The sequence below is a fragment of the Echinops telfairi genome, unplaced genomic scaffold (assembly GCF_000313985.2).
Source record: "Echinops telfairi isolate 266 unplaced genomic scaffold, ASM31398v2 ScPeMD7_1;HRSCAF=3_0, whole genome shotgun sequence".
In the NCBI taxonomy this organism is placed as follows: Eukaryota; Metazoa; Chordata; class Mammalia; order Afrosoricida; family Tenrecidae; genus Echinops; species Echinops telfairi.
The window spans coordinates 12,449,483-12,458,753 of NW_022103896.1; the positions used below are offsets into that span (position 1 = coordinate 12,449,483).

Genomic DNA, 9,271 nt, shown 5'->3' on the forward strand with positions numbered 1-9,271 from the left:
CCATCCCCACCCTCCGCGCGCCCCCTTCCTTCTCCGGCCGGCGTTTTTTCCTCTCCCGGGCTGGGGTGGCAAGCTCAGCGGCGGGCTTTAACACCTCGCCCCATAAAGGGGAGGTGGGGGTGTTAACCCGGGCACCTCCCTTCCCAACCTAATTCGGCGACACAACTGCGCTAGAGACCCCGCTGCGACTCTGCACCCCAAGCCGGGTGCCTTTATCCCCGCCCCGCCGAGGGTAACAGCTGGCGGGGAAAGCCCGGAGCCCGCTCCTCGCAGCCACTCTGCCTCTCGGGGGCGCGGGGACGCCCACGGAGGGCGGCAGGGGACTAAGGCGGGGTGCGGGAATTGGTCCCGGCTTCCCCCAAAGATTCCAGAAGGGTCAGACACATCTGTCCCAGCGGTTCCTTTTGCCCCCCCCCCAGCTCCCCCCGGCGCCCAAGCCCAAGTCCTAGCTAGCACCTCTTCGAGAACAAGATTTCATCATCATTATTTATATATTTATATTTAAAGCCAAATGCCAACTTCTTAAAAAGAGCAGGGGGACGAGTTGGAAGCGCCGCGGTCACCAGCGGGCGGGCGGGACGCGCCGCAGTGTCTCCCTAGTTGTCAGAAATGCGGCTAGCCGAAATTTAAATACCCTCTTGGAGACTAGCGACAGTCGTCAGCTGCGGTGCCCTCGCCCGTACGCGCAGTGCGTACTCGCCCTGACTTAAGGGGCTTGCGATGCAAAGCTTTCTGTCCACCACTAAGCATAGGCACCCCGCCGCCAAACCCAATCAAATAAATAAAAGGAAAAAGCAACGAATGCTTGCCCGGCTCTGCGTCCACACAAGCAACAAGGTCTCTCAAGGCTAGTTTCTGTAACGCACCCGGTGTCCCCCTCCCGCCGTGACAAGTCACTCTCCTCCGTTCGGATGTGCCCCCCCCTCCACCCCGACCAACCACAACTACTCAGAGAAAAGTGCCACTAGCGCGAGGATGGGCAGACCAGATAACCCCGATTCGGGCATTCGAGGCTCATTGCGCCAGGAAAGCTATAGCGAAAATCATCCAAAGGCAAATCTGTTCCGGTGCTTACCGGCTTTTCCACCCTTCGGAGGAAATCCAGCGCCTAACCGCGGCGAGGAGCGCCTTTCAGAGGCAGTGGGTGTCGCGGGCAGCAGCGGGGAAAGTGCTTCCCAGTCAGACGGACTCGCCTCCCCGCTCCGGGAGTCAGCGTCTTCGCCCGGGTTTTGTAAGTTCCAGTGCAAAGTGCCGGTCCGCGGCAAGAGCAAAGTTTCGCCGCAGCTACTGCCCGGGTGCGGCCCGCGGGTGGAGGGCGGCGGGGCCGGAGGAGAAGCCCCTTTCACTCCGGCTCTCCCAGCCCCGGGCTCCGGGAGCGCGGCTCGGCTCTCCGGTAGCTAGATTCTGGCACCCTCGGCGGTGCGCCCGCTCGCTCCCTCTGCCTCTCGCTGGAATTACTACAGCGACAGTCAGATAAGGCCCGAAAACCGGCTTTTATACCGATCTAAGAACCCTCCCCTCCGCTCTCTTTTCCCGCCAAGCCTCGGAGAAGCCCAGCCCTTCTTGGGGCCTGGAGGGAGACAGTCGCCAGCCAGGGCGCGGCCGCAGCTCGGGGCTCCTTGTCTGCGCCCACCCTCGCCTTATAAAGGGCCGGGGGGCGGGGATTCGCTGGGGGAGGCACGCTTGGAGTGGGAATCGACTCGATGGCAGTGGGCTTTGGTTGGTCCTCTCTTCTCCGAGCCGGGGAGGGGCTCTGGGGGAGGAGGGAGGGCCGCGGGGAGGAGACTCGCAGGCTCCCTCCCGTGCGCCGCGCTTTCTGATGTGCAGAGTGAGATCGCTCGATGAATTAATCGCTTGCGCCGACCATTTTCTCCCGCTCCCCCTCCAGCCGTCTCCCGGCCCGTGCTTTCCCCTCTGGCGCAGCGCTGGGTCTGACCAACCGAGTGCTTGTCCTATGTGCTTAAATCATCACGGGCGGGACGGCCGCGCCAGCCCGGTACACGGCGAAGACACTGCGTATCCACGGCCGCGCCACGCACGTCCTTGGTGCGCAGGAGGGCGCCTCCCTAAGGCCAGGGAAAGGGCAGCGTTTTGCAAATAAGCCCAGCGAAGAAAGGAGGCGAGAAAGGGGTGTTTCCGCGCGCGCTCTCCGAGTATGTATGTGTGTATGAATAATATAGGGAGGAAAATGCCTGGCATTATGGAAATAGCGTGGAACATCTTGCCACGTATTCGCGGAGAGCGCGTTAAAACTACACACCCGTGCCTGTCTTGGGGTGTGATGCATTAGGCATTAGGTGCTTCCAGCCTTCCCGACTGGGCACCCACCACCTCGAAGGAATCCTCCAATTTGCTGCTAAAGCTGCAGAACCCCCCTCCGCCGCCCCGCGCCCGCGGACTTGCCCCGGGACCCACGCGGGAGGCGGGCGGACGCGCTAATAATCTCCCCTATCGTTCTGCGTGTTTTCGATTCGGGCTGAGAGATCTGCGCCTTTGCGGGTCCGCGCCGCGGCGGACAGTCCCCCGCCGTGGTCTGCCAGTCCGCCCCGCAGCCTCATCCCTGCGCCTCCCACACGGAGTTCTCAATTCCGTAGCCAGGTTTCAGGAAGAGACAAATCCTCTTTGCGCCCCGTGGCGCCAGTTTGCACCAGGCTGGGGCGCCCTTAGGGAAATCAAAGGAGCTAGACGCGAGAGTGTGGGTGGGTGGGGGTGCGCTGGACTGGACTCCCCGAAAGGCGGGGTCGGGGGGAGCGATGAGGAGGCCAGGCTGCAGACTGAGCCGGCAGTGGCAGCGGAGACACAGAGAAAGAAAACCGTTAACTCTTTCTCCTCCGGACTTTCACTTCCGGGATCTTTTCCCTTTTATTATTAGAATTGTGATTACGCACAAAAAAAATGCATCGATTCCAATCAAAGGGCAGGAGCTCAGTATTAGTTATGAGCCTTTTTTTTGGGTGGGGGTGATGTCTGAGGAGGGGTAGGGGATCTTGAGCTAATTAAAAACTGACAGCATTGCAGGTATTCATTTCCTACTTCATTGACCCTCCTCCCCCAAATTAAAAAAATATATATCACGGTGTAAGTGTATTGTATCTAATCCACGTCAATCTTGTCTGTGGCCCAGCCCGACACACCATTCGTTGGCTTCCTGGGTGAATCTATTTCATGTAGAATGCACATTCCCTTGGGATCTGCTATTTTGCATTTTACCAGGGCGTCAAAAACAAAGACAATCTTTCCATCCCTGCTCCCTGACCCAAAGCCTTTTTAAGTAAACTTTTTCATTATACCCCAAAAAGCCCAGGAGGGAGGAAGCCTGCGTTCCTGACAAGAGGGCGGCTCAGCGTTTGATTGTTTAAACAGTAAGAATTTCCTCCAAATCAGGCGCTGGCTCTATTCCGCTTTTAAAATGCTAACCAAACCCACTTCCACCCAGTGGCCTCTGACTCTGAGCAGACAGCCTCACTTTTCTGCCCCAGAGCAAGAGGTGGGCTTGAACCTCGATCTTTAGGGGATCAGTCCAAAGCTTACCCGACAGCGCCACCGGGGCTCACGGGTTCAATTTTAAGGATTGCAAATTACTTACTCCAGCCCCCAGGCCTCCGCGGAAAACGCGGGAAGCGACCAATCCCCAGGCTTGGTTTTGCTGCAAAGCCTACTTCCCCCGCCGCCCCCCTCTCCCTCCCCGGGCTGCACCCGCGCCCGGCGGGGCGAAAATAAGGCGCGTGCGCCCTCTACTGGCAGCTGAGACCACCGCATCCCGACGGCCACCGAGGGCGGGGGTCGGGTGGGGGCTGGGGCTTCCAGCGGTGCCGGGGTGGGGGGAGGGGGGGAGAAGGCCAGCGGGGGAAGGGCAGCCCCTTAGAATGAGTTCCCAGCCGCTTCTTTTAGGATGACTTCTCGCTGGCTGCCGAGGGGCGGGGAGAGATGGTTGGCTGGAGGAAAAAGTGGCTCGGATGCGGCCATTCAATCTCACAAGCGGGGTGAAAATGAATCCGTCACCACTGATTGACAACGGACAACACCCTTGCGGGGGTGGGGAGCGGTGGTATTGATGGGAAATGTGAAATCATTGACAAGGCCGCACGTTTTAAAAAATCTCCAGCAAAACAAACCGTGTAACCAACCGACACCCCCTTCCAATCACCTAGTTTTAAAACAAGAAGCTGCCGGGGTGGGGGTGGGGACGTAGGGGGGAGGGGAAGGGGGAGGCGCAGTGGAGCAAGATGTAGACTACTTGACTTTGCTTGTTGTTGGTATTTTTTAACTGAAAATTATCCAGGCTGGTGAACAATGGCCGGATGTTTTGATAGCGAGGAGGACCTTTCTCAGATCCTATTGCGAAAATTCGAAGGAACCACATTCCATGTTCTCTTAACGGCACGGCTGTGCCACGGAGGTGAGAGTCCCTAGGAAAGGCTGCCCATGCTTCCATGGGCATGTTGTGCCTTTTTTTATTATGGGAACGTGCATGCCAGCGCCTGTCCCTTACACGTGCCCTTGTAACCAAAAAAACCCAAACTCAATGCCAGCGAATCAGTTCCGACTCACAGTGACCTTGTAGGGCAGGGTAGAGCCACCCCTGTGACTGTAACTCTTTATGGGAGTAGAAAATCCTGTCTTTCTCCATTGGAGCAAGTGGTAGTTTCGAACTGCTGATCGAGCAGTTAGCAGCCCATTGGGTAACCACTAAGCCCTCGGGGCTCCTGATATGCCCTAGGGGGCCCTTCCTGGTTTGTCCGGAAACCTGGCTGGAGGCTAACCAGCCACTGGGCCCGTGGGAGAGGAAGGTAGCTGTGGTGCAGTGGCTGAGGGGAGATCTGGGCTCCATTCTCAGCTGTTGCATGCACCCTTGCAGCCAATGGGGGATTGCCTCTTACTACAATGTCGAGTAAGGAGCCCCGGTGATGCAGCGGGTGAGGCACTGTGCTTCTAACCCATGTGCCGGTGGTTCAAACACGCCAGTCACTCCTGTGAGGGAAAGAAGAAGCAGTCTGCTCCCATAAACCTTGACAGTCCAGGAAATTCCAGTCTACGGGGGCAGTTCTACTCTGTCCTATGAGTTGGAATCGACTCTGAGGAAGTTTCATTTATTTATTTATAAAATGATGTTGAACAGATTTTAGCAGAAATTCCAGATGAAGAGTTGGGTGTAAGGTTTGCTAATTTCTGAAAAATCCACCCTGAAAACGCCATGGATCATCGCCTTCTGATCCAACAAGGAATTATGGGAATGGCGACTAGGCAGCCTTCCACAGTGTAGGATTCGGCCGTGAGTCGGCATACTCATGGCACCCGACACCACCAACCCCCAGGACAAACCCACCAACTTCGCGGTGATTCCGACCCCACGGTGATACCAAGAGCCTCGCTTTTCTCCGGCAGAAAGGATTGTGGGTATGGGGTGGCTGGTGGGTGTGAGCACTGACTTTGTGCTCAGCAGTGTTGTCTTACAGTTCATCTTGGAGTGGATTCCAGATCAGGGCCGCTCCGTATGTAGGGAAGGGAACTGCCTCTAGGCCCTAGAGTCTAGGGTGCCTTCCTGGATGCTACTAAACCCAAATCCACTTCTGTCTAGTCAATGCCAGCTCACCCTCTATAAGCAGTGGTTCTCAACCTTCCTAATGCCGCGACACTTTAACACAGTTCTTCATGTTGTGGTGACCCCCCTCCTCCCACCATAAAATTATTTTCGTTACTACTTCATCACTGTAGTTTTGCTACTGTGATGAATCAGGCGACTCCTGCGAAAGGGTCGTTTCACCCCTAAAGGAGTCGAGAACCGCTGCTCTATAGGGTTTCTGAGGCTCTTAGCACAGCTAGCCTGGTGAGGCATGAAGCGGGCTATGAGTTGACCTGCTAGCTGCAAGGGCAGCAAAAGAGTTACAGTCTCAGAAACCCACAGGTTCACCCTGTCCTACAGGGTTGCCATGTGTTGGAGCCGACGGGATGGCAGTGAGGAGATTTGTATTATCCACACACTCCTCAGGACATTCTAATCTTGCGACTGATATAGTGCTAGGTTGGTGTTGGCAGGTGGTATTAGTTTTAAGGCACAACTTGGAGTTGTTCTGTGCCTCTTGACAATTCTGCTTGGTCGGAGCCACTTTACGGATGAGGACATGGGACCCTATCTGAGCTAGAAGTACTTGATGATTGATCATGTAGTAAGTTCTAAGAGACATTTGACCTAAAACTCACATTTAGTGAGCAATATGGCTTGGTGGCATAGTGGTTACTAGTTGGCCTGTGATCCGAAAGATTGGTAGTTTGAAACCACCAAGTGCTCTGCAGGAGAAAGATGAGGCTTTCTACTACTGTAGAGCTACAGTCTCAGAAACCCTCAGGGGCAGTTCTACCCGGATCCAAAAGGCTTGTTGTGAGTTGGCATCCACCAATGGCAGGGAGTATGTCAGGGAGGCCACACTAACCTCCTCTGATGACACAAGGGGGAAGGAGAATTCAACTCCACACCCTCCTCTGCGATAGAGGTCAAATGACCCTCTATCCTTTAACCTGCTTGCCCCTATTTCTTTCTTTCTTTCTTTTTTGACAGGAGAAAAGAATTTATTGAGTCCTCAGCCCTAGTTCTCTTTCTCCTGCACAGTCTTGGTTCCCTGGAGCCACCCAGTATGGCGAGCAGCAATGAGACCCACTTTGCGACCAGCAGGGGCATCTCTGCGGATGGTTGAGGTCCTGCCAATATGCTGGTGGTTACCATCTCCGAAGGGATGCTCCACAGGGTTCATGGCCACACCCCGCACGCGAGGCCAGCAGTTCCTCTTGGCCTTATACTTGTGATAGGCACGGCCAGCCTTCAGGATGGGCTTGTCTATGCGGCCACCACCGGCCACCACACCAACCACAGCTCTGTTGGCAGAGGAGATGACCTTCTTGGGGCCCGAGGGCAGCTTCACTTGGGTTTTCTTGGTCTTGGGGTTGTGGGAGATGACAGTGGCATAGTTCCCAGAGGCCTGAGCTAGCTTGCCTGGGTCTCCAGGCTTCTCCTCCAGACATCCCACGATGGTGCCCTCAGGCATGGTGCCCACAGGGAGAACATTGCTGATATTGAGCTGGGCCTTCTTGCCGCAGTACACAAACTGGCCGGTGTGTATGCCTTCAGCTGCGATGAACAGTTCTGTCCGTTTCTTAAACCGGTACGGGTCTCTGAAGACCACCTTGGCGAGGGGCGCGCCGAGGCCCGGGTCGTGGATAATGTCCTTCACTATGCCCTTGGTGTAGCCGTGCCGCTCGGCGAAGTCCATGGCGCGCACTGGCGCGGCGCCCTTATGATGCTTCACATGCGCGCGGAACACAGAACCAGCGCCTTTCCTCTGTCCCCGATGACGCGGCCCATGGCGGCAGTTCTGCTTTCAAGCTCGGCCGAAAGAGCTTGACCCTATTTCAGCAGCGGCCATCTCTGTACCCTGCCAGCCTGCTCTCTGCTGAGGCCCATAATCCTTTGCAATGGCCATGCAGTAACCGCAGATCAGACTCAGGAATCTGGGCTTATCAGGAAAGTAACAGGTTACAGGCAGGATAAGACACACTAAGGATACAATTTTTTGTCTACAACACTTCTCAGCAGGGATGTCTCTCCCTTGGCCTCTGCGCTACTTAGGCAAGTGCTTCACTGTGTCTTTGGTGCTAATAAGTGTCAAATTCGAAGAGCTTCAAATTACCTAGAAGGAACTGCTAGAGTTTATTTATTTTGCATTAAAAAAAACCTTTTTATTATGAATTAAGTGAAGGTTTACAAATTGTCGATTTTGTATTCAATAATTAATATGCATGTTGTTTCACTTAATTCATCGCAATATCTTCAGTGCATCATCACAACTAGAGTTTATTTTTTAAGAAGATATTTTAGGGATATCTTTGACCTGTACTACCAATCTTCCCTTTAAAAGACAGGACATGGTCTATTTTAAGGTGAAAGTTTACATAGCAAAGTGTTGTTGCCATCAAGTTGATTGCAACCCATAGGGACTCTATATACCGCGGAGGAACACTGCTTGGTCCTGTGCCGTCCTCACAATCGCTCTCATGTCGAGCCCTTTGTTGCGGCCTCTGGGCCAATGCATCTTGTCCAGGGAAGGCCTTCCTCTTTTCCTCTGCTCCCCACTTTACCATGCATGATGTCCTTCTCCAGGGACTGGTCTCTCCTGACAACACGTCCCCAAAGTTTGTGGGGCGAAGTCTCAACACCCTTGCCTCTAAGGAGCACTCTCTGGCTGTGCTTGTGCCCTGGTAGATTTAATCCCCATTTAACACATGCTTCAGTGAGGCTGGTTACATTGTTTCTCTTCCTTGACCTTTAGAGGTGCCCGTTCTCCTGTATCCTGTCCTGGTTGTACTGATTCCAGGACTCGCGTTTCCATGCCTCCTTAGCTCCTCATGTATGTTGTAGTTTCTGATCATTTGGTCTCTTGATGAATTTTCTTAAAGAAGGTGTGTCCGCCGACATCCGGGTTCTCCTATGTCCAGGACATACACAGGTGGCCATCAAAGCCCGGGATAGGACACGAGGTAAGCAGTGTGTAATAGCATGGTCACATGGAAAAGAGCCATCTTGTCACTGCAGGGAGCACACTGTCCTGTCACTGACACTGAGGCAATGCCGAATCACAGCAACCTTATAGGACAGGGGAGAACTGGGCCTGAGTTTCTGGGAATGGCACTCTTTATGGGAGTAGAAAACCTGGTTTTCCTCCCTGAGAAGAGCTGATGGCTTTAAGGCCTCTTCTAGAAGGGGACAAACAAGAATGGAAATCTTACAGCCACATCTCTCACCATGGTTGTTAAGCTTTCCTTGACTCGGGAGGCAGGGGGAAAGCACAGAAAGAATGAGCAATTTCACCAAACTTTCCTTTATTTCCCCAGGTCCAAAAGGAGAAATTCCCAATGTAGGACTTCGATAGATCAACGCGAGTATCTCCTCACACCTTACTTGAATATCACTTTCTCTTGCCCCCTCACAAAGTTTCCTATGGAACTGAGCTTCTGCAGAGCAGAGCAGAGCAGCTACTCCTTTGGAGAGAAACAGAACTGGGGAGATGATAAAGCTAGCTCCAAGGTTGGAGTGAGCAAGAAGGATTCTGGGGGGATGGCTGGGCTGTAATTCCATAGATCCCTTCAAATCATGCCACACTCGTCTGGGAAGCTCCAATGAATGGGATGAAGGCCAGGGCAGAGAATGATACATTAGCATCGCCAGCAGAAAGATCCATTTCAACGAGTGGCTGTTTGATGAAGACCCTGGCCAGGCAGG

At 54.2% G+C, this 9,271-nt stretch overlaps 2 protein-coding genes across 3 annotated transcripts in view; both read right to left on the minus strand.

Annotated features, from left to right (window-relative positions):
• The window catches only part of MYC (MYC proto-oncogene, bHLH transcription factor), a 4,923-nt gene extending 3,397 nt beyond the window's left edge, over positions 1 to 1,526 (minus strand). For both annotated transcript variants that reach the window (XM_004697650.3, XM_045286046.1), the window contains exon 1: positions 1,076 to 1,526. The gene's annotated coding sequence lies outside the window, so the exon portion shown is untranslated. The remainder of the gene's footprint in view (positions 1 to 1,075) is intronic.
• Positions 1,527 to 6,584: 5,058 nt separating this feature from the next.
• LOC101649661 (60S ribosomal protein L8-like) lies at positions 6,585 to 8,048 on the minus strand. The gene is made up of 2 exons (XM_045287000.1): positions 8,037 to 8,048; positions 6,585 to 7,367 (listed from the first exon to the last, which is right to left on the minus strand). The coding sequence occupies exons 1-2, from the start codon at positions 8,046 to 8,048 to the stop codon at positions 6,585 to 6,587; spliced, it is 795 nt and encodes a 264-aa protein (XP_045142935.1).
• Between the last annotated feature and the right edge of the window lie 1,223 nt (positions 8,049 to 9,271).